Source organism: Phocoena phocoena, chromosome X (assembly GCF_963924675.1).
Source record: "Phocoena phocoena chromosome X, mPhoPho1.1, whole genome shotgun sequence".
Lineage (NCBI taxonomy): Eukaryota > Metazoa > Chordata > Mammalia > Artiodactyla > Phocoenidae > Phocoena > Phocoena phocoena.
The window spans coordinates 90122964-90146930 of record NC_089240.1 but is presented as its reverse complement, the minus strand read 5'-3'; the positions used below and the strand labels follow the sequence as shown (position 1 = coordinate 90146930).

Here is a 23967-nt window from a genome sequence, read left to right as displayed (position 1 = left end):
AGGGAATCCTTGAACTTCCCACTTAAAAATCACTAACAACATTCTATGGCTCAAGTTTTTCACATTCTCACTCTGATATCTAGAGTATTTTGGGAGAAGGGACAGATTAGGAATAGATAATAATTAAGCAGAAGAGAAAATGCAGACTCCAATTTCAAATGTTCAACAGTGAATAAAGGTTTTGGCATGTGCCTATCTTGGGAGCAAAGGTAATAAAATAGGCCGTAGCAACTCTTACTACTGTTACTCAATATCATTCAATTAAAATATCATTCAAATATAATTAATATAAATAAAGGTTATCTATCCTCAGCACTACTGGCAAAAAATACTTTTTAGTTATTATTCATAATATATAGAAATTTGACCCTAGGATCCTGCTGGTGGCCAACCCCATTCATTTCTTTCAAAAAAACTAATGATATTATGGTCTTGGTCTAATCTTATTTATTTGTGAACACAGACAAATTCACTGAATAAATTATTTATCAAGTGCAAACCATGTAGTGAGCTCTGTGCTTCTGGATCTTCCTCCCCCCCCCCCATTTTAATATTAACATGTCAAAATGTAAAATAAAGTCTAAAATATTTTACAATATATGAAATATCCTAAGCATATGGATAGCGTACTTACAGCACCTTGGCATTCAAACACAAAATACAAGGAGGCGAGGAAAGCTGTTCTAGTATCTATTTCAACCAGTTTTCCACTTTTAATATTAGAAAGAAGTATTCACAATGAGCGACTTACAAATGATAAAGGCAATTGAAAGCCAAAGTAGCTCTTCTAAAAATAAGCTCACATTCAATACTGCCCAACATTCTGATGATACAATGGGGTAACCACTTCTGAATTTACTTGTATCTGGAATGAACAAGATCTAGGTGTGACAAATTCCAACATAATTCTCTAACAAACATTTCCTCCATTAGAAAATCTGGAACCAATTCAAGTGAACTTCTAAACATTCGTTTTGTCCACAGTAGCTTTTAAAAGTGCGGTTCCCCCCCCACCCCCTCCCTCATAGCCCAAACTCTTCGAGCAACTGGGGAAGGTCAATGTATTTCAAAGAGGGATATCAAAGCTCCCCAGACCAAGCAGTCCTAAGTGGGATTTTTTTAAACCAATAAAAAAAAATTATCTAAACTTTTAAGCCAGACTAGCCTCTTTTTATTCAAATTCCTGTTTTGTGACAACTTGGTTTTTTGCCCCCTTTTAGTTATTGCCAGTCACCAATGAACCAAATTTAGTTTCTTAAATCGACTGCTTCATGGCAGCTCTCTGGATGAAAAAAAAAAAAACTTTTATCATTGCACCTCAACAAACAAATATACAAATGATTTCTTAAAAGTATCTGGAGGGGCTTCCCTGGTGGCGCAGTGGTTGAGAGTCCGCCTGCCGATGCAGGGGACACGGGTTCGTGCCCTGGTCCGGGAAGATCCCACATGCCGCAGAGTGGCTGGGCCTGTGAGCCATGGCCGCTGAGCCTGCGCGTCCGGAGCCTGTGCTCTGCAACGGGAGGGGCCACAGCAGTGAGAGGCCCGCGTACCGCAAAAAAAAAAAAAAAAAAAAAAAAAAAAAGTATCTGGAAATACATGTCTGTGGTTTACTGGGAACCAGACAAATCAGTTCTGCACATCCCTTTAATATGTTATGCTCCTAACTAGTCTTTAGGTAAATTCTAGTCTATAGCAGAATATGAAATAGGCTTTAGTACAGGTTGCCTGTCAGTTAAAGCAATGGTTCTTAACTTTTTGTACTGTTACAAATCATCTTTTTGAGGGAGGGGTGGCGGCAGTGAAGATGACCAAAATCACCTTCTATTATTAGCATCCTTTTAAGCCAACAAATGAAACAGAAGCACACAGCCATGGGTAGTTCAGCAAGTTGCCTTTCTTTCTGTCCTGTACCCCCAGGTTTTGAAGGTAATACTACATTAGGGAATGGGTCACAGATTTGATATGGCACCAAAAAAAATCTCAGGAGCTGGAACCCTCAGGAAACAGCATATTAAAGACACTAGGAAATTAGAAACCATGCTGTTCCAAAGGTCACAGATGCATAATTTGTGGATGACGTGTCATATTCACAGATAAACAATTCTTAGAATTATTATTAAAAACTCTAGTCCTACCAGGCCTCTTCTGATTTCCACAAGTGGTAATGTTTAGCACAGTGTTAAAAACCCAAGGGCTAGATCAGCATTTCTCCAAGTTTCTAGACTTGGGACTCCTTTATACTCTTTAAAGTTATTGAAGACTCCAAAGAACTTTTGTTTACGTAGATTATTTCTATTCATATTAATCATATTAGAAATTAACAGAGAAATTTTACATGTATTTATTCATTCATTTAAAATAACAGCTGTAAATATATGTTAATTAACATTTTTAAATCAAAAATAACTATTTTCCCAAAAAACGTAATAAGAGTGGCATTGTCATTTGTGCAAACCTCTTAAATGTCAGATTTAATAGAAGACAGTTGGATCTTCATATCTGCTTCTGCACTAGATCTACTGTGAACTGTTTTTCTGGTTGAAGTATATGAAGGTAAATCTGTACTCACACAGATACGTAATTAGAAGATTGAGGAGTGTTTAATAGGTCTTCCAAACACCCAAGGCTGAATAACCATTGTTTGTCAGTAGTTCTTTCAAGTTAAAAAGGAGTTGCTTGGAGAAAACAGCTAGTTCAGCTCACAATTCAGTCATACAAGTGCTTTGTGCCTACTTCCCATTTCACCACACAGAATAGGCAAAAAAAAAAAAAAAAGTTGTGCATGACAGAGTAGAGATTTAATAAAATTACTTATTCTTACTGCTACATCAAGGACATTCCTAAGTGAAACTGGCATTTTCTTTTTACTGTAAATGCATGGAGGTATAGTATACAACATAGCTTGTTGTTTCTGTCCTAACTGGTGCTAAGGTGCCAGCAGGTTTTCCCCACCGTTGCTTTTATACCATCCGTGTAAATGTCAACATAGTGAATTCTGCAAATAATGTCTACGTATTACTGTGAAAATAGTTTTGACCTCATGGGCCCCTGAAAGAATCTCAGGGACCAGTGCTCCCAGATCATATTTTGAAAACTGTCAGGCTAGATCAATGATCCTCAAACTTTAATATGCATGAGAATTACCTGGGAAACTTGTTAAAACATTGAACTCCCTGGGCCCCATTCCCTAATTCAGTATGTCTGGGGTGGGGCTTGGAAATCTGCGGTTTAACAAGTTCTGTGGGTTCTTTTGCTGCATGTGGTCTGTGGCCCATACTTTCAGAAGTATCGGGCTGGAGTTTGATTATAGTTTGATGTTATGGTCAAGGAGTTTCAAGATAGTGTTGCAGTCACTCTAGCCAGATCAATGCCAATCCTTTACCCTGCATGGAAAAACTCTGCCAATAGACTTATTTTTTGAAAATTAGCTACATAATAAACAGGCCCATTTCTTTTCTGTTATAATACTGCTTCATTGTCACCATTGTCTTTCACCAAAATCACTGTAACAACCTCCTAACTGGTTTCTACGCCACCAGTCTCAGTCTTCCAATTCATTCCCCTCACAGCTACTGGATAAATTTTTCTAAATGGGAAAAATGTTCATGTAATTCCTTTGCCAAAGGCCTTTAAAGAGCTCTTTGCCAAAGGCCCTTAACTGGTCTCCATAAAGCTCTGTAGCTTTATTCACCTACAGAATAAAGTTCAACCTCCTTTTATAAGATCCTGACTCATCTGCGTTAGATAGGTTTTACACTGTCGAGTGCAGGCTTCCCTTGAGGTTATCTGGTTTACTTGAGTTTCACTAAACTATGGATTCTTTCACATTAGGGACTGGGTCTTTCACCACTGTAACTACAATGTCTAACAGAGTGCCTGGCACGTAACACATGTCAAATAAATATTTGATGAATGCAATTTTAACTGTGCTATATTTAGTGGTAATTTGAATCTTGATTGAATCTGAAAACAAATTCATCCTTTAAAGATAATTGTGAACAGAGTCTAAGATGCGCCTCCTCCCTGCATTCAAAGATGGCATTTCTTCAGCACTGTTTGCTTATAAGCAAGGACATATTATCTATACACGGGTAACAAATTAAATACTAATCCTACTCTGCAAACCCTGGGTTTAGTGTGACGCTTACTGCTACAGTGCTGAACCCACTGAAATCACCATACTGCCAGAGCAGCACTAATGGTGGCAATAATCCCTCTCCAGCCTGGGGTTTGAGTCCACTTCAGTTTCACACTTACATTCAGGAGCTAGGATGGATGCCATTTTAGCCCCAAGTTCAAGTTAGAACCCAGTTATCCTGGTTCACTAGCAGACTGGTTGTTTGGACACTTATGAGGAAGTTCAGAGGACATAAAAGAGAAGTCTTGAAGCAGTTGGAACAGGTTGAGTGTTTATACAACCTTAAATTTGTGCTGATACTGAGGAAAATAAAATAATAAGATATGCTATTGCCAGGCCAAGCAGAAATTGTAGTATGTATATTATTGATTTGATTTGATTATTTGATTAATTGGGTATTCTGTAATTGTATATTATTTGATTAATAGGGTATTCTGTAATTGTATTAAAATGTTTATGCTAAAGTTTTCTACTGTCATAGCTTTTGTTTTGGAGTAGTAAGATTTCTAGAAACCAAATGCAATATTTGTTGCTGCTCTTTATTAATGTTTCCTGGAGGAATGCTAGTCAGTAAACTCCACAGCGTCAATGTATTCAACCCTTTGGGATAATATACTGCACGATATCCAGAGCTATTCAGAATCTGATAAGACTATTTAATGGCTCAAGGTAAAGCAATTACTGACTAACAACATATACACAACAGGTTAAAAATAATCAGATCTCTGTTAGGCAGTAAAAAAAGATAAACAGGAGATTTAGGAGTTTCGGGGAAAGGAAACTTACACAAGTGAATGTTGGAAATTATGGTGCTCTTTTGTCCTTGTAGTTATTGGTTCTGTTTTCCTGTAATGTGAGACCTTGGGAAGGAGAATTCCACTGAATAAATTGCTGCTGCACCCAGGGGGGGAAAAATGAGCACAAAACCAGGCCATAGCCTAGGCATAAAATAAAATTCTGACATGGCCTCCATCATGCCACTTTACCCTCAAATTTTCAGACCAGGTGAAACTAGTACAAGAATGTATGGACCTAGAGACTGTCATACAGAGTGAAGTAAGTCAGAAAGAGAAAAACAAATACCGTATGCTAACACATATATATGGAATCAAAAGAAAAAAAAGGTCATGAAGAACCTAGGGGTAAGACAGAAATAAAGACACAGACCTACTAGAGAATGGACTTGAGGACACAGGGAGGGGGAAGGGTAAGCTGTGACAAAGTGAGAGTGGCATGGACATATATACACTACCAAACGTAAAACAGATAGCTAGTGGGAAGCAGCCACATAGCACAGGGAGATCAGCTCAGTGCTTTGTGACCACCTAGAGGGGTGGGATAGGGAGTGGGGGGGGATACGCAAGAAGAAAGAGATAAGGGAGCATATGTGTATGTATAACTGATTCACTTTGTTATAAAGCAGAAATTACACACCGTTGTAAAGCAATTATACCCCAATAAAGATGTTAATAATTTTTAAAAAACTAAAAAAAAAATTCATTTGTAAATGAGTTGTTTGGAACTAGAGACAATACATTTTCCCATAGTAATGTTGGTAAACAGTGTCTGAGCTCCCAAATGAGCCCACAGATTATTTCCGTGTGGAATGCTTGGAGGACTAAAAACTTCAAAGCAAATATAAGTTATTATTTAACCTATATTTGTAATAAAACTTCTCAGAAAAAAAAATCACAGAAATACTTAAAGCAAAAAAACAAACAAACAAAACAAAAAACATTTAAAATATCTTAAATAGTGGGATGTAAGGAAAATGCATATTTAATCAGGAGGATTACATGGTTAATGGGAAGTTTCTGTGGAGACTGTGGGACTGAGTTATGGACACATTCAAGTTCGTCAGATATTGAAAGCACTGGCTGCTTATAATGTTTAATTTCTCTTCAAAATAAATGGCATCACATAGAAAGAAGCTCAAATTTTTTTGAAAAGGAAGATGGGGTTCAGTGAGAGAGAGAGGTGGGGGGAATATCTAAGGTACAATTAATTAAGCTATGAAAGGCAAAGGAAGTGGGTATAAAAGTAGGATACAAAATGTATCCTAAGAGAAAAAGAAGTGGTACAGAAGCTACCCTTGAATTTGACAGTGTCTTGTGCAAACCACCAACTTGTGGAGATTCACATAGCAGAATAGTATTTCAAGGGAAATGCCAATTTTGAAAACAAGTACAGAAGTTCCCCAACTTATGATGGTTTGACTTACGATATGTGTGGTATGATACTCTCTCGTGATGCTGGGCAGCAGCAGTCAGCCACGTGACCAATACACTTACCACCGTTCTGTACCCAGACAACCACTCTTGTTTTTCACTTTCAGTACAGTGTTCAATAAATTACATGAGATATTCAACACTTTATTATCAAATATGCCCAACTGTAGGCTAATATAAATGTTCTGAGCACGTTTCAGGCAGGCCAAGCTAAGCTATGATGTTAGGTAGGTTAAGGTGTATTAAATGCATTCTCGACTTAACAATATCTTCAACTTATGATTGGTTTATCAGGATGTAGCCCCATCATAAGTTGAGGAAGATCTGTAATTCAACTTTACTGATGTGTTAAATGCAATTTTGATTGAGCTTGTATGTTCTGCATATCATTAATGAAGTGTAAAATAAGAACACCATGATTCTCCTCTGCCCTTATTCTCACAAAATCTCTTCCTCTTTTCTAGAATGACACAAGCTATTGTCATCAGATGAACCCAGTGTGTCATGGGTTAAAACTGCCAATATATTGGATTCTTCTTCCTAAGCTGTTAAATTTAGCACTAATCTTAAAAGTATTGAATAGAATAGATACTGAAGGGGGCTAGCGAAGGGAAGCAGGCCTCTTATGGGAAACAAACAAAAAAACCAAGAAAGGTGAGATATGTGTAAGGGGGGGAAGAAAAAACACCACTCGTGATACAAAAGGAAGAGAAGAGAAATATTCCATATTAAAATAGAAAAAGTCATTCTTTAAAGTTCTGTAGTGTTCAAAGCTCATTTTACATATGAAGAAACCAGTTAGTGTTAACAAGAAAGAAACCAGTTAGTGTTAACAGTTAGTCACTAACAATTATGTAAGTTAGATATATTCAAAAGACCAAAGTAATTCTTCCTTAAATTCTCATAATAGTCAGTAAATCATTTCTATTATAAGGTATGCTTTGTTCCTGTTGTTGCAAAGGTCACATTATTAATGCTTTCTTTAGGATTTATCAACACTATAGGAGAATTTTGGATTTTCTAAAATACCTGATTTTTTCTGATTACAACTATAAAACATTCATTATAGGAAATTCAGAAAACACAGACAAATGATAATGACGAGGACAATAATCACCTATAATTCCACCAACCAGATATAACCAAGGTTAACATTTTGGTATATTTTCCTTTCAAAAGCTAAGACTTTTTAGTTGCAGGCAGGATTTAACTAAGCTACTTCAACATTTTATCTGAAATGATAATGATTAATATCTTGAGGGAAACATACACACACACCCCAACAAGTGAGTTCAAGCACCATCTTCTTTCAAAAAAGGTCAAATTAAATAAGGTTAAACTCAAAATCACTGATTTGTATCTAACTTGAGCATTCAAGCATTAAAACCAAGTAAAGCGCGACTAGGTTCTGAACCCAACAGCCTCCGTCAAGTCTGGCATGAATCACCAAACTTTCTTTTCGGAAGACATCAATATTGTAACAAGCCTATGGGTAAATTCAAGCAATAATTATATGTCATGATATCTAGAAAGACATACATACATACAGCTGAAAAAGACAGAACAAGAAATGGAAAAATAACAAAGAGCCCTTGTGCTCTGCTTTGCCCATAGGGCTCCAAAGTGGGGTGTTAACAGCAAAATGTGGCAACTCTAAACTGGCTTAATAACTGTGTCAAAAAGTCCATGGGGACTTCCATGGTGGTGCAGTGGTTAAGAATCCACCTGCCTGTGGAGAAAAGGGAACCCTCCTGCACTGTTGGTGGGAATGTACATTGATACAGCCACTATGGAGAACAGTATGGAGGTTCCTTAAAAAACTACAAATAGAACTACCATACGACCCAGCAATCCCACTACTGGGCATATACCCTGAGAAAACCATCATTCAAAAAGAGTCATGTACCACAATGTCCACTGCAGCTCTATTTACAATAGCCAGGACATGGAAACAACCTAAGTGTCCATTGACAGATGAATGGATAAAGAAGATGTGGCACATATATACAATGGAATATTACTCAGCCATAGAAAGAAACGAAATTGAGTTATTTGTAGTGACGTGGATGGAATGAGTCTGTCATACCGAGTGAAGTAAGTCAGAAAAACAAATATCATATGCTAACACATATATATGGAACCTAAAAAAAATGGTCATGAAGAACCTAGGGGCAGGATGGGAATAAAGACACACATCTACTAGAGAATGGACTTGAGGACATGGGGAGGGGGAAGGGTAAACTGGGACAAAGTGAGAGAGTGGCATGGACATATATACACTACCAAATGTAAAATAAATAGCTAGTGGGAAGCAGCTGCATAGCACAGGAAGATCAGCTCGGTGCTTTGTGACCACCTAGAGGGTGGGATAGGGACAGCAGGAGGGAGGGAGACACAAGAGGGAAGAGATATGGGGATGTATGTATATGGATAGCTGATTCACTTCGTTATAAAGCAGAAACTAACACACCATTGTAAAGCAATTATACTCCAATAAAGATGTTAAAAATAAAAAAATTAAAAGATCACTTAAAAAAAGAATCCACCTGCCAATGCAGGGGACACGGGTTCGATCCCTGGTCCGGGAAGACTCCACATGCCTCAGAGCAACTAAGCCCGTGTGCCACAACTACTGAGCTGCTTCAAAGATTCTTTGTCTTGGGGCACAAGGTGGTCTTCTGGGGTTCTGGTACTGTTCTGCTTCTTGAGCCAGGTGCTGATTACACAGGTGTGCTTGCTTTGTGAAAACGCACTGAGCTATACATTAATTATTTCTGTACCTATTTGGTATGTACATTATTCTTTGATGAAATTTACATATAAAAAAAGTTATTCACCGCTAGGCAGTATTTGTGGTACCCTATCAAGAAAACTTTGGGAAAAACCCCAACAATAGTTTACAGTTCAGTGGTCATCATGAATAAGAAAGGCCATTTTAGTCAATGAGGTGCTACTTAACCAAGCAACAAGGAAACTGGTTGCAAACCTCATTTGTAACAAAGACATCACCTATAGGAATATTATAGGAGAAGAGGAACTAAGGTACAAATGGTGATCAAACCTTTCAAAACACCAAGGCCACAATAGGCAATGAACATGGGTTAGACCAGATCATATTTATGGCTAGTAAGTATATTTTTATGTAAGGCTCTTTGGGGCGTATTTTTGTTTTAAATGTTCCAATTCACACCCCTCCCTGTCACCATTTCTGCACTTCCTTTCTGCTGGTTAATGGAAGAGAAGCTCAATTCCCACCCCTCCAATCAATGACCACCATCTTCAGCCTGCAAGAGAACCCTCTCTCTATTTTTAATTACATGGGAAAATGCTTACAATAATAAGCAGGATGCAAAGCTGTATATATAGTATATAATTATAATTCTTTAAATAATATATATGCAGAGCAAATGACAAAAAAATCACCCCAAAATGCTAAAATGGTTATATTTATGGCTTTTTGTGTTTTCCTTTAAACTGTCTGTATTTTATTAATACTACATTAATATTCATGAAAAAATAACCATTATGATAAAAGTAGGATACATGGAAAAAGAGACTAGAAGGAATATTAATGGTACCACCTCTGCATTGTGGAATTATACGTAGCTTTTATTTTTAGTTTTATACTTTTCTGTATTTTCCAAGTTTTCTGCAAGATGCATGGTTAAGTTTATAATCATAAAATAACTTAGAAAATATCTTTGGTACTCTCCTCTATTTTCTCCATTTAAGCCTGAGAACAGAGACTAAATGTGGCATTCTATGTGAGACAACACACATCTTCCATGGACCGGGGGAAATAGTTCTTTATGTGCTTAGAAAAACAATTCACCGATCAGGCTATATTTTTGTAAGGTTTTTATGTTATGGGACTCCACATTCATCAACACGTTCACTGGAAGCACTTTAATTGGAGACATAAGTTGAATGGTGTAAATCAAATTTTTAAAACATCAATAAAAAATAGAACAGGGAAAGTTCAACGTAAATACTCACTGTCACTATTTCTTTGTTACCTAGGTCATTTTGCCATTAAAAACCCATAAACTGGCACATGATGGTGACCAACATAAAAATTAGGGCGTTTGCAATCTTGAAGTATTTGTACAATTTTAGTCCTCCTTATTTTGTATATTCAGGCAAGAAGCACAGTACTTAGCATACAATAGACCCTTGATAAATGTTTAATGTATTGACTTTTAATCCCCTTCCGTTAGATATTTTTCTAGGGAATCATATGACCCTCTGGCATTGTTGTGTATTTAAGGCCACTCAAGAAGCATTTCCAGAGCACATAAAGTATAAAGGTTCCTATGGGGAATATGACAATAATAAAACATTAAAATGATTACGATACAGTAGGAAGGTAAAATATATAAACAAAAAACTACCAGCAAAATGCAGAAAGTAATGAAGCAACTGACAAAGGATTAATCTCCAAAATTTACAAGCAGCTCATGCAGCTCAATAACAAAAAAACAAACAACCCAATCCAAAAATGGGCAGAAGACCTAAATAGACATTTCTCCAAAGAAGACATACAGATGGCCAACAAACACATGAAAGAATGCTCAACATCATTAATCATTAGGGAAATGCAAATCAAAACTACAATGAGATATCATCTCACACCAGTCAGAATGGCCATCGTCAAAAAATCTAGAAACAATAAATGCTGGAGAGGGTGTGGAGAAAAGGGAACACTCTTGCACTGCTGGTGGGAATGTGAATTGGTACAGCCACTATGGGGAACAGTATGGAGGTTCCTTAAAAAACTACAAATAGAACTACCATATGACCCAGCAATCCCACTACTGGGCATATACTCTGAGAAAACCATAATTCAAAAAGAGTCATGTACCAAAATGTTCATTGCAGCTCTATTTACAATAGCCCGGAGATGGAAACAACCTAAGTGCCCATCATCGGATGAATGGATAAAGAAGATGTGGCACATATATACAATGCAATATTACTCAGCCATAAAAAGAAACGAAATTGAGCTATTTGTAATGAGGTGGATAGACCTAGAGTCTGTCATACAGAGTGAAGTAAGTCAGAAAGAGAAAGACAAATACCGTATGCTAACACATATATATGGAATTTAAGGAAAAAAATGTCATGAAGAACCTAGGGGTAAGACAGAAATAAAGACACAGACCTACTGGAGAACGGACTTGAGGATATGGGGAGGGGGAAGGGTAAGCTGTGACAGGGCGAGAGAGAGGCATGGACATATATACACTACCAAATGTAAGGTAGATAGCTAGTAGGAAGCAGCCGCATAGCACAGGGATATCAGCTCTGTGCTTTGTGACCACCTGGAGGGGTGGGATAGGGAGGGTGGGAGGGAGGGAGCCGCAAGAGGGAAGAGATATGGGAACATATGTATATGTATAACTGATTCACTTTGTTATAAAGTAGAAACTAACACACCATTGTAAAGCAATTATACCCCAATAAAGATGTTTAAAAAATGCAGAAAGTACTATAAGAGATGGTGTTCTACAGGAGATAAGAGAAGAGACTATTTTGTTTTTGGTGTGGGGGCTGTGGTGGGAAGAGGAAAAGAAAGAATTACGAAAGGCTTCAAAGATGAGGAGGCATCTGTGCTGGGTTTTGAAGGATGGGTAAGGTTTTGACCAACAGAGCTGGTAAGAAAAGGGTATGTAGGCAAAAGCAGAAGTACGAGCAAAGGAATGATAATGGGAAAGGGTAGAGAACATGTTTAGGGATCAATATGAGACAAGAAATACATAAAGCTTCACAAGTAGGTTGGGACTAGATCATTAAGAGTCTTATATGCCATGCTGAGAAGCATAGTCTCAAATTTATAAGTAATGGGCTTTTGAGCAATGGCGTATGTGTGACCAGAGCTGTGTTCCGGTGGCCACGTGGAGGAACAACCGAAGGGAAGAAGTGACTGGAGGCAGGGAGACCAAGGCTAAGTATTTGTTCCCATGAGAAGACACAGGAACTGAAAGCAGTGTAAAAACAATTGTGAGGGAGAAAGGAACATATGTGAGAAGACTGAAATCAACTGGACGTGGCAGATATTTACTGGAGGGAGAGTGTTGGGGGCCTGGGTATGAATGCAAGGAAGAAAAGGTATGAGATGAGTATGTTAATAAAATAACAGAAATGAAACAGAGAGGCAAGAGAAGCAAGAGACTGCTTAGGAAAGAGTTTCAAAGGAGTGATCAACAATATCAAATACAGTACTGCAGAGAGATCAAAAAGGATGCACGTGGAACAAATTCTGGAATGGTATTTTACGTTGGTAAATCATCACCACCCATTCTCTTCTCAACTTCTTTTGAGCCTATCATTCTACTAAAATAGGTTCTTTTTGATGTCAACTTACTAGGGGGCAAAAAAAAAACAACAACACCAAACCAGCCAACAACAACAAAAAACCCAACAAAGAATAAAAACTAAATGTCAAGTGGTTGAGAAGGGATTGGGTGGTAATAAATCAGTGGAAAATCCTATTTCAAAGTCCTGGTGAATGGGAAGAAGATTGGTTACTTGAGGGATAAGCAGTTACTTGAGAAAAGAATGACAAACACAGGTGGGCCAAAAGATCATTTTCTGGTAAAACAGTCAGTCTACTCAACTTATTCCTAAAGGGTTACAGTCAGATGTCAGGTAATATGGACCCTGAAGTACCTAGGCTATTCATTTTCAAATTGTATACCACCAACATACAAATCACTTTTCATTTTCTAAAATACATTTAACTATCTTAACTGTAATAAAGAAAATTATAGTAGCTTCTTAAATGTCAGGCTCTATGCTAAACACTTTATCTGTAGTATCTCATTTAATCCCTTAACAGGTAAGTTTTTTTTTAACATCTTTATTGGAGTATAATTGCTTTACAATGGTGTGTTAGTTTCTGCTTTATAACAAAGTGAATCAGTTATACATATACATATGTCCCCATATCTCTTCCCTCTTGCATCTCCCTCCCTCCCACCCTCCCTATCCCATCCCTCTAGGTGGTCACAAAGCACCGAGCTGATCTCCCTGTGCTATGCGGCTGCTTCCCACTAGCTATCTATTTTACATTTGGTAGTGTATATATGTCCTCAGGTAAGTTTTTTATTATGCCCATCTTACACAGGAGAAAATTGAGACTTAGAGAAGTAAAATACTGGCCTAAGATTTTAAAAATATTAAGTGGCAGAGGGAGGGAGTTTGGGATTAACATATACACACTACTATATTTAAAACAGATAACCAACAAGGACCTACTGTATAGCACAGGGAACTATACTCAATATTTTACAATAACCTATGAGGGAAAAGAATCTATATATGTATATATATAACTGAATCACTGTGCTATACACCTGAAATTAACACAACATTGTAAATCAAGTATACTTCAATAAAAAAAAGAAAACCTAAAAAAAAAAACCTGGTAGAGGCCATCTTCTTAATACACTCTAAGAGGTCTTTCAACAATGTATACAAGCAACTGTTTTATATAGCAAACTCTATCCCAGGGAAGACCACCAAATCACTAACTTAAATGGCTTGGTTCATTCACTTTTTTACAGCCCTCAGGAATAATGCTTCTCCTGCCATCCTTCTGAATATGTTTCAAGTTCTTGTAAATGTGTCATGGATTATGAACGTGGAAGCTTTGCACAGGTCTTTCAATAAATTCATGCCTGCACATGTTGACTCAAGGAAAATTGTGTAAGGAAGTACTGACACCACTTCAACCCGTGGGCTGTGCTCAATTAGAAAGCATGCAAGGCTCAGGCTCATCTGCTTGGCGAAAGGAGACTAGTTAGTTGTGCAACAACAAGAACATGCATAACGTGTCTCATTGTGACAACCATACCTTTTAGACAGCTTTAGTGCTTACTCTGTTTTGGCTGCTTCTTATCTGATTTTCATATTTAAATAAGACATGAATAGTGATTAAACTGTGAAACCAAAATTTTCTCTGCATTTTATTCCCAGTTTCTGGATCCATTTGAATGAAAAATACCCAGAGACTGCAGGATCATCTGTTAATAAAAATCTGTCATTTAAAATTTTTTATCTGTGTGAATCAGGATTTTCTGGAAGATAATATACAGAAATAAACTGCATGGGTTGCTGCAAGCCTACAGCTACCCTCTGGGAAAATTTGGTATCCATAAAAATAGCCTGATTTTTAAAAAAAATAGTCTGATTTTCCTAATCGATTGCACTTATATAGTGGAGTTTCTCTCCAATACACAAAAGTTTTAAAGCTACTGTTCTAAACCAGTTAGTTCTGTTACTTGAAACAAATGGGTCTTCATGGTCACAGGACTGTGATAGGTGGGTGTGGATGATCAACACTAACTCCAAGAAAGGACAGACAATTCAAGCATAGGCCCCTGTGAGAGGGGGTGAAGAAAGGTTTTGTAAACAAAGACCACAGCAATGGCTTTTCCACATTTGGTGGCCCTTGTAGAATTCATGGCAATATATATTGTTAATCAACACACAAACTTCAGTCCTACCTCTTTGCCACTAAAATCCAAGAGAAATCATTTTTGACCAGAGATTACAACAAACCCTGGGATTACTCTCAGGAATGAGCAAAGCAAACAACACAGCACTCTGCAAACAAATATTTAACAACATATGTGGATGAAATGCAAAGTGATTTTTCCCCTGTGTTGAAAAGTAGTTTCTCCAGGAGTTCAAGGAAGAAACGTGATTCCATTCCTCAAGTAACTAGCTAGTTATTTTAGCTAGTTAGCCTAAATGTAACATTGCTACAGTCAGCATCTCAGATAATAATGCATTTTTAGCACCTCTTTACTTTACTTTTTTTTTTTTTTTGTGGTACGTGGGCCTCTCACTGTTGTGGCCTCTCCCGTTGCGGAGCACAGGCTCCGGACGCACAGGCTCAGCGGCCATGGCTCACGGGCCCAGCCACTCTGCGGCATGTGGGATCCTCCCGGACCGGGGCACAAACCCGCAGATAATAATACATTTTTAAAGTATCAAAACACTTTTCTGAAAACTGAGACTCAGTAATGTTAAATAATCTGACCAAGGACACAAAGCTATTGTGTGGTAAATCCAGAATTTGATTCTCATTCTTGACTACAATGCGTTTGCTTTTCCTAGTACACCATATTGTCTCTCAATAAAGAATAAGTAAGATGTATGTAGAGTGCCTGGCACATAGTGGGAGCTCAACAAAATTAATTTTATTGTCCCCTAAATCTATCAGATAAATATAAGCTTATATACTTAACAGAAGTAGGATGAAAGCAGTCTAAATTGGAATTCTCTAACTAAAGAGTACTCTTCAATTCCAAATCATCTGTGCAAATGAATCTCATTGGGAGGAAGCAAAGTCAAACCCTTGCATTTAGGTAGCCAGTTGAAATGTAAGGACTTTAAAATATACCAAGTCCTTATTCTTTGTTTCTATCAGCCTTTAAAAAGTAATTTCATTCTAATCAACGAATTATCAACCAAAAGAGATGCAGTTGCTCCTTTCTTTAATCAATATAAAATCTAAGAATCACAGCATTTTAGAGCTGGAAGGGAGTTCATCTAGTTCATTTTTTGTCACGATCTGCCAACCTGGCTTCCTCCTCCTGCCTCTATACTATCATTTGACCAGTGAGTAACTTGTACAAGGTTGTGAAGCTGGTAGAGGCAGAGAAGGGACTAAAAGAGCTAAAATCTCCTAAGTTCCAGTTCAGTGCTCTTTCCATTATACCACCCAGCCACGCAGTGCAAGTGCTCTCTAGACAGGGCCAGACATACTGTTTTAGGAAAAACACAGAATCTCCAGTAGCTAAACAAGCAGATTCATCTCTCCAACAACTCTGAAAAGCTGATCCTATCACCTAACCTTTACAGAGAAGGATGATGTGTTAAACTCTTTCCCGTCATTATTTCATTTCATCCTCAAGGCAAACCTGTGGGAGTGGTTCATTCTTCGTTCTTTCCCATTTGATTGAGGAGGGAATCCAGGCTAGACTTCAGATAAGTTGCTCAAGGTCACAGGACTAGTAAGCAATGGAGCCGGAATTTAACCAAGGTCTGACTTGAGGCCCAGCTCTCAACAACTATGATATACTGCTACTACTATTACATGTCTCTGCCTTTTTCTCCCCCAATTTTTTTTTCTTTGTCTTTTGGGGCCTAGGATCACTATGTACATATGGTATGGATACCTAATCACAAATAGGGAGAAGGTTTCTGGAAGGATAACTGAAGAAGGGAAAACAGTAATCCACCTCATCTGCACAAATTTAAGACCTACCTGGATTACATTTTCCAAAGCCTAGGCCTTTGCTAGCCTCATGCAGAAACCTCTTCTTCTTTAATAACACTAATCACCTGTTTTGCCACTCAATATCCTGAATCAGATTTTTTCAAATGCAAAGGAAAGCACCGATACCAAAAATCACTTGGGACCTGAGACCCCTGGGCAGAGAAGAACCCAACAGCTGAGCAAAGTTTCCACCAAAACTGGAATGAGGTTAACAGGGCACAGTAATACAATCTTGTACCTGATACGAGGAAACATGCAGAGAAAACAGTGAGAGAGGAGGGAAAAAATCTGCTGCGGGCCTGAGGCTGTTAATCAGGACAAGACTGAGGAAGGGATTTCCAGGCAAGCTTCTCGGGTAGGCTTCTTCCCAGTCATTTCAAAGCCAATGCCCACCACCAACCAATTAATCCAATGCAAACCACCCTCGTGAAACAGCAGGAAAAGACGACGCAAAGAGCCCAAACAGTCCTTCTCGAGTTGCCAGCCTCCTCACTCTGTTTTCACCCTTTTTCACCAGAGAGGCAAATTCTAAAGGATTTTTCCGCCCAAACCCCCGACGCAGGGTGAATCTCGGGGAAGAGAGGACCCTGCCCTCACTCGATGGGGACAGAAAGGACACTCGTTTTCCTTCGGAGCAAGGGGATAGGGGGAAGATTACACTGAGGAAAATAAGGGAAAATGGCCTTGGCAGGGGTTTGATGGCGCGCAATTCGGTAGCGGCACTCACCCGGGTGAGACATGGGGATGACCTCATTGCGGGTCCCCGGGAAGTTAAAGATGACGGCTCCAGACGCCCCTCGCTCGTAAGCCAGATGGATCTTGTCTGCGAAGGTGCAACCCCCGCCGCGCTGGATGAGGGCCAACCAAGAGACTTGCACGCTGCTGCCCCAGTCCCCCGGGACCGTGGGCACCGTGAAATTCGTGTGCGGGTTACAGGCGTTCAGCGCCCCTGGTCCGTCGGGCGGTACCAGGACCCCAGCCACTGGCTCGAGCGGCGAATCCTGGCCGTACACGCCCTCCTCGCTCAGCTCCCACACGGTGCGGTTCACTCCGGTGTGCGGAACCCGCCAGGACACGTTGAGGTACGCGGTCCACACTGCTTCGGCTCCCCGGGAACCGGGGGCTTGCGGACTCAGAGCCAGCAGGAAGCACCAGGCCAGCAATCGGGAAAAGCCGCAGCCACCGCGGCAGGAGACCCCGGCCCCGGGCGGCGGCCCCATGGCGCGCGCGCTCTGCGGTTCCCTAGGGCCCCTGGCACGCGCCTTCCCGGCTCTCGGCGGGACCCCGGCCTTGGCCAGGTGCGCGCCAGGTGGGGAGGGGGCGGAGAGCGACTGGCACGCGCGGCGGGCTGGGTCGAAGCCGACAGGCACGTAACGTCGCTGGAGATGTTGCCGCAGATGCAGCTCTTCGGAGCTTCAGTCCTCTCTGCTACTGCCTTGGCAGCGTCGGGCTCCGGGGCTTTAGCGTGAAGCTCCGCCCAGCCGACTGGGGGTGGAGGCGGCTGGGAGGGAGGAAAGGACACTGCGGGATCCGCCTTTTAAAAGGGTAACAGCGGGCTTCCCTGGTGGCGCAGTGGTTAGGAATCTGCCTACCAATGTAGGAAACAGTGGTTCGAGCCCTGATCCGGGAAGATCCCACATGCCGCGGGACAACCTAACCCCGCGAGCTACAACTACTAAAGCCCGTGCTCTACAACAAGAGAAGCTACCACAATGAGAAGCCCGTGCACCACAACAAAGAACAAAAGCAGCCAAAATAAATAGACTAAATAAATTTTTTTAAAAAAGGGTAACAGGATGGGCAGGCATTAGAATAGGATCGGAGGCTGTGTGGTCAGGTGTGTCAAGTCGTTGTATGAAAAGTGGACAGGCGAGGAACTATGGAAACAGAGAACAGAAACGCTCGTTGGTAGGATTCGAGTCCCTTTTGAATTGCAAGAATATATTTTTCCCTCGTAACGTTTGCCTGCGGGGCATTTCTGGCTTAAGGTGCCAGAATGCGAAAGTACTTCTAAAAAGCGCAGATCTGAAAGGTCTGACTTGCAGTCCAGAGAATTTGGGTAGGTGGGTGGTGCTTAAGCAGGCTATTTACTAATTCTCTAAGCGGGGGGGGGGGCGGAAGAGAGCATTGCCTTTTTTTGTTTTAAACTTTTTCCTTTCCTTCTCTAAACAAGCGTCATACCTATGTATTTCCTTCTTACCCTTACCTCATACTAAATATACTGCATCAGATGCCCCTTCTAAAAGTAATCTTAGCCCTCAAAAAGGGATGACCATTTTCATACTCCTCAAAACTAAGCCTCTTTTCTTCCATTTTCCGCAAACCAGACTTACCCAGATATGTCTGCGCCATTCATGACCTTAACAATCTTTCTCCATCTCCCACTAACTAAAAAAGAGCCTGACTCACCTTGACAATTCACTCACAGCACTATTGGGTTAAGATTTCTCCTTACTTTAAGTGTACAATTTTTATCTACCCTGTCAGTTGTTACATTTAGTAGGTGCTCAATAAATATGCATAGATTAAACTGAATTAATACTTCTGGTGTCTGACAGTTATGGATAACTTTTGGCCTTGGGGAAATTACTTCTCTGTGCCACAGTTTCCTCATCATCTGTAAAATGGGGATAATAATAGTACCTACCTCATAGAGTAGTCTAGATGATTAAATGAGTTCATACATATAAAAGCACTTAGAACAGTGCTTAGCAGAGTGTAAAAATTATATCTGTTAAATACTATTATTTTGGGCTTCCCTGGTGGCGCAGTGGTTGAGAGTCCGCCTGCCGATGCGGGGGACACGGGTTCGTGCCCCGGTCCGGGAGGATCCCACATGCCGCGGAGCGGCTGGGCCCGTGAGCCATGGCCGCTGAGCTTGCGCGTCTGGAGCCTGTTGCTCCGCAGCGGGAGAGGCCACAACAGTGAGAGGCCCGCATACCGCAAAAAAAAAAAAAAAAAAAATACTATTATTATTAAACAGACTCAGGGACCCAATACTTTTAAAATAATATTAAGGTTGTTACTTTGAGGTAATAATCAGAGAAAGTAATGTTCAGGATGTTTACTTTTAGCCATTTTTTTCAGTTCAAATAAATATAGTTTACTTTATCCAGCCCAACATTTGTTAAATTCCGAATCAATCATTCCACTCCCCTGGCCCAACATTTATTTAATCAATATTATTTGCAAAGATTAAGCATGGGACAATCCTGCACGTGATGCTCTTATGGCTTGAGAGAAACCTAGAGGAAAATTAACACCATAACCAAACAGCACCTAGAATCCAAATAAATGGGCAATTTTGTGAAACATGAATCGTAGGTGTTGAAAGGGACTTTAGAGGTCAAGGGAGGTATATGGGACCAATAGCATGGCACCCCCAACTACTGATGATGTTAATCTCTTAGATAAAAATTACCTAGGGGAAAATAAAAGGGTAGCATCTGTCATCTAAAGAAATTGTACGGGACTTCCCTGGTGGCGAAGTGGTTAAGAATCCGCCTGCCAATGCAGGGGACACGGGTTCGAGCCCTGGTCTGGGAAGATCCCACATGTCGCAGAGCAACTAAGCCCGTGTGCCACAACTACTGAGCCTGCGCTCTAGAGCCTGTGAGCCACAACTACTGAGCCCACGTGCCACAACTACTGAAGCCCACGTGCCTAGAGCCCGTGCTCTGCAACAAGAGAAGCCACAGCAATGAGAAGCCCGCGAACTGCAACAAAGAGTAGCCCCTGCTGACTGCAACTAGAGAAAGCCCGCATGCAGCAACGAAGACCCAACATAGCCAAAAATAAATAAATTTATATATAAAAAAGAAATGGTACAGTTCCAGAAATTGTCTGAAATTGCTGGTGAAGAACACTCAATATTCAGTCAATATTACCTGCATGATTTGGACTTCCCTGGCAGTCCAGTGGTTAAGACTCCGCACTTCCAATGCAGGGTGTGTGGGTTTGATCCCTGGTCGGGGAACTAAGATCCCACATGCCGCGCTGTGCGGCAGAAAATATATACATATAAAACCTGCATGACAGTCAACTATGTTGTACTTTGAAGAAACAATGTGTTTAAAAGAAAAGAGATCTTTTATAAGGTATTTACAAAAATGAAGTTTGGAGAGACATTTGTTAATATTCATTCTTTCTTAAATATTTATTGCAATCTACTATATGCCAATCGTGGGCTAAGCATTGGGTTAAAACAAAATAAGACATTAACTCTGCTCTCAAAAAGCTCATAAATTACCTTTGATGAGACAAACAAGCTGATAATTGTAATATATATATAGAGAGAGTGCTGATGTATACAGTATAAGAGCTACACTAGAGGTATGCATAGGGCAGTAGTGGGTGTTAGAGAAGAGGAACTAACCCAGACTGGTAAGTAAGAAAAAGCTTCCCAGAGGAGGTTACACCTGTGCTGACTTTGAGAGTGTTAGCCTTTCTAGACAGAGAACAATACAAGAAAAGGCACTGAGGCATAAAACTGAAAATGTTGAGAAACAACAAATACTACAGGCTCTATAAACACCAAGTGTCTGGAACCCAGAGTACGAGAGATAAAGTTATAGAGGGACAAAGGGGTCAGTTCTTGAGAGTCCTTTGGGTAAAGCTAAGGAGTTTGGACTTAATCCAAAAGCAAGGAGTAATATAATCAGGGTTTAAGCAGGGAGTAATAAAATCAGATCTGAATTTTAGTGATCATTATGCTTCTCTGTGAATAAAAATTGGAGGAGACAAGAGTAGAAGCAGGGAGCCCAGATACAGGATTGTTGGCAGTGCTCCAGGTGAGAAATGAAGGTGGCTTGGACTAAATTGGTAGTGGAGATAAAGAGAAATGGACAGATTGGTAATGTATTTTGGATATAGAATCAACAGGACTTGTTTGGAGGATGAATGAGAGGGAAGAGTTAGGGATTGCTCTGAAGCTTTTGGCTTGGAAGACTGAATGGCATTTAATTAGGAAGAGGGTTTTAAATGTGTAGAGTGGGTAGGAGGAGAAATGAGTTCAGTTTAGACAAGTTGAATTCAAGGTACCCATGATGTAACTAGGTAGAACTGTCCAGCAGGTAGTTGGATTCTCTGATTACTGAACACCTACTAAGTGCAAGACACTTGAGAGGTGCAGGTATACAGAGACAAATGAAACAGTCCCTGCCCTCAAGGAGTTCATAGTTTAGTAGGAAAGTCAAAGAGGCAAACACACAATAACAGTATAGTGTAATACATGTTATCACTGAGAAGAGTATAGGGTGCTATGGCAACATGGGCATGGCTCTCATTGCGAACAAATAGAGCTAATCAAGAAAAAAGAAAGTAAGGATATTCAGGCATAGGCAACAGGCAATACATGAGAACACCAGCAAACATTCAGGGAACTAACATTCAATAGTTAGGCATGTCTGGGGGAGCAAAGGGGGAGCCCAGGGGAGTGAAGCAGGTCAAGTGGGTTATGCCACAACATGAAGAGTTTAGAAATCTATGTTAAAGAGTGTGGGCTCAATGCACATGTGCACACACAGATACATAAAGTAAATATGGCAAAATGATAACAATTGTTGAATCTAGATGGTGGGTATATAGGTGCTCGCTGTAATATTTTTCAACTTTTCTCCATATTTTAAACTTTTTGTAATGGTGAGTTTAGGTTGTGAATTTATATTGAAATCAAGTGGATCAAACAAATGATAGTATCGACCTAGGCTTACATAGATAATCCGGATTGTATGAGGGCAAGACAGGAGGCAGAGAGACTGATACGGAGGCTAACACCCTCAGCACTATCTGGAGGTCTAGACCAGTAGTGGAGATGAAGGTATCAGACTATCATAGCTTGATGACATGAACCATTAAAATCATCCTATGAACTCCCCTTGCTATGAGCTCCTCCTCACCAAGCGACCTTCTTTTCATCATTTAGCTCCTCCTGTAAATATGCCTACAGGGAGGTAATTCTCTGATCAGCAAACACTAGTATCTGTTCCACTGGAAGTTATACTTCTCATAATAAATTAATCAGTTGGCATTCTGGTTTATATACTGGTCTCGTGAATTTGTTTAATTGTGAGTCAGTCCCCAGGAGCCCAGGCTCTGCTAATACTACCAATCAAATTTCAAAGCTTACAAAGCTAAGAACCAGACTGTAGATCATGACTGCATCAGAGTGCTCCCACTTTATGGAGCCTTGTCCGGGTAACTCTCTGGCTTTCCCTAACCATATCCCTCTGTCTCACTGTGATTTCTCTTCAAACTGCAACAGAGCCTCGCTACTAAGGATGAGATCTTTTGATCGGGAGCATCAGCACTGTCAGCAAGCTCATGAGAAATGAAGAATCTCAGGTCCCACCCAGACTTGCTGAATCAGAACCTGCATTTAAACAAGATTCCCAGGTGATTTGTATGTAAATATAAGTTTGAGAAGCCCTGAGTATCCTGAGGGTAGCCAGCACTCAGCCTCTGCTTGAACACTCCCAAGTGTCAGAGCTTACTACCTCACAAAGCATCGCATCCTGAGTAGTACTGAGCTTTTCTTATTGGAAGGTTCATGGAAATGCAGTGTGGTTTTGCTTCAGTCTTTCCTCTTCCTCCCACCCAACTCTTCCAACCCCAGGTCCCCAGAGTTTCCATGCTATTCCCCAGTTGTAATATCACCACTCCACCAGGGCCTTTGCTGTGAGCAGTTTCCTGGTACCAGACTTCACCTTATTCCTGACCCTCAAACCAAATTTACCAGGTCCTAAATGTATTCCTTCGGAGCCCTGCTGTTCCTAAGGCTAATAACAGCTATTGTTCATTGAGCATTTACTATGTTCTTTACATGCATTCTCTCATTAAATTCTCACAACCATCCATTATTATCCCCATTTTCAGAAGACGAAACTCACTCAGAGAGAATTAGCAACCCCCTAAGCTCATACAGCTAGTAACAGAATCAGGATTCCAATGCACTTCTGACTCTGAGTATTAATAGCCGATAATGACTCAGTATCTTCCCTCTAGAGAGTGGTATTTGCATTCTAACATTGCCTTATACCCAAGAAGGAAAGTTCATGTGAAATGTTTCTTGCATGCATTTCAGGCACTGTGACCAGTGACAGAGATATATTTGGGCCAGGAGGCTTTTTGAATTCCTCAAATCCTACCACAAAGGCTAGCCTTGCCAAATATTTATATCAGCAACACTGAACTGAAAGTTGCCCTGAGCAGTGCACTGTCTAATGATGAACTGGTAAACAGAGCAGCATCCTGCAGAAGCAACAGCAGGGTACCACCATGGCCGATTAAGTTTCCGATCATACTGAGTTTCTGCG

The 23967-nt window shown here is 40.1% G+C and overlaps 1 protein-coding gene across 2 annotated transcripts in view; it reads right to left on the bottom strand.

Annotated features, from left to right (window-relative positions):
* The window catches only part of RNF128 (ring finger protein 128), a 99316-nt gene that overhangs the window by 42060 nt on the left and 33289 nt on the right, over positions 1-23967 (bottom strand). The window contains exon 1 of one of the 2 annotated variants that reach the window (XM_065900812.1): positions 17382-18087. The exons of the other annotated variant lie outside the window; for it this stretch is intronic. Within the exon in view, the coding sequence (XP_065756884.1) occupies positions 17382-17874 (493 nt within the window). The 5' untranslated portion in view covers positions 17875-18087. Of the gene's footprint in view, positions 1-17381; positions 18088-23967 lie in introns of those variants that run through there. 2 annotated transcript variants of the gene reach the window in all.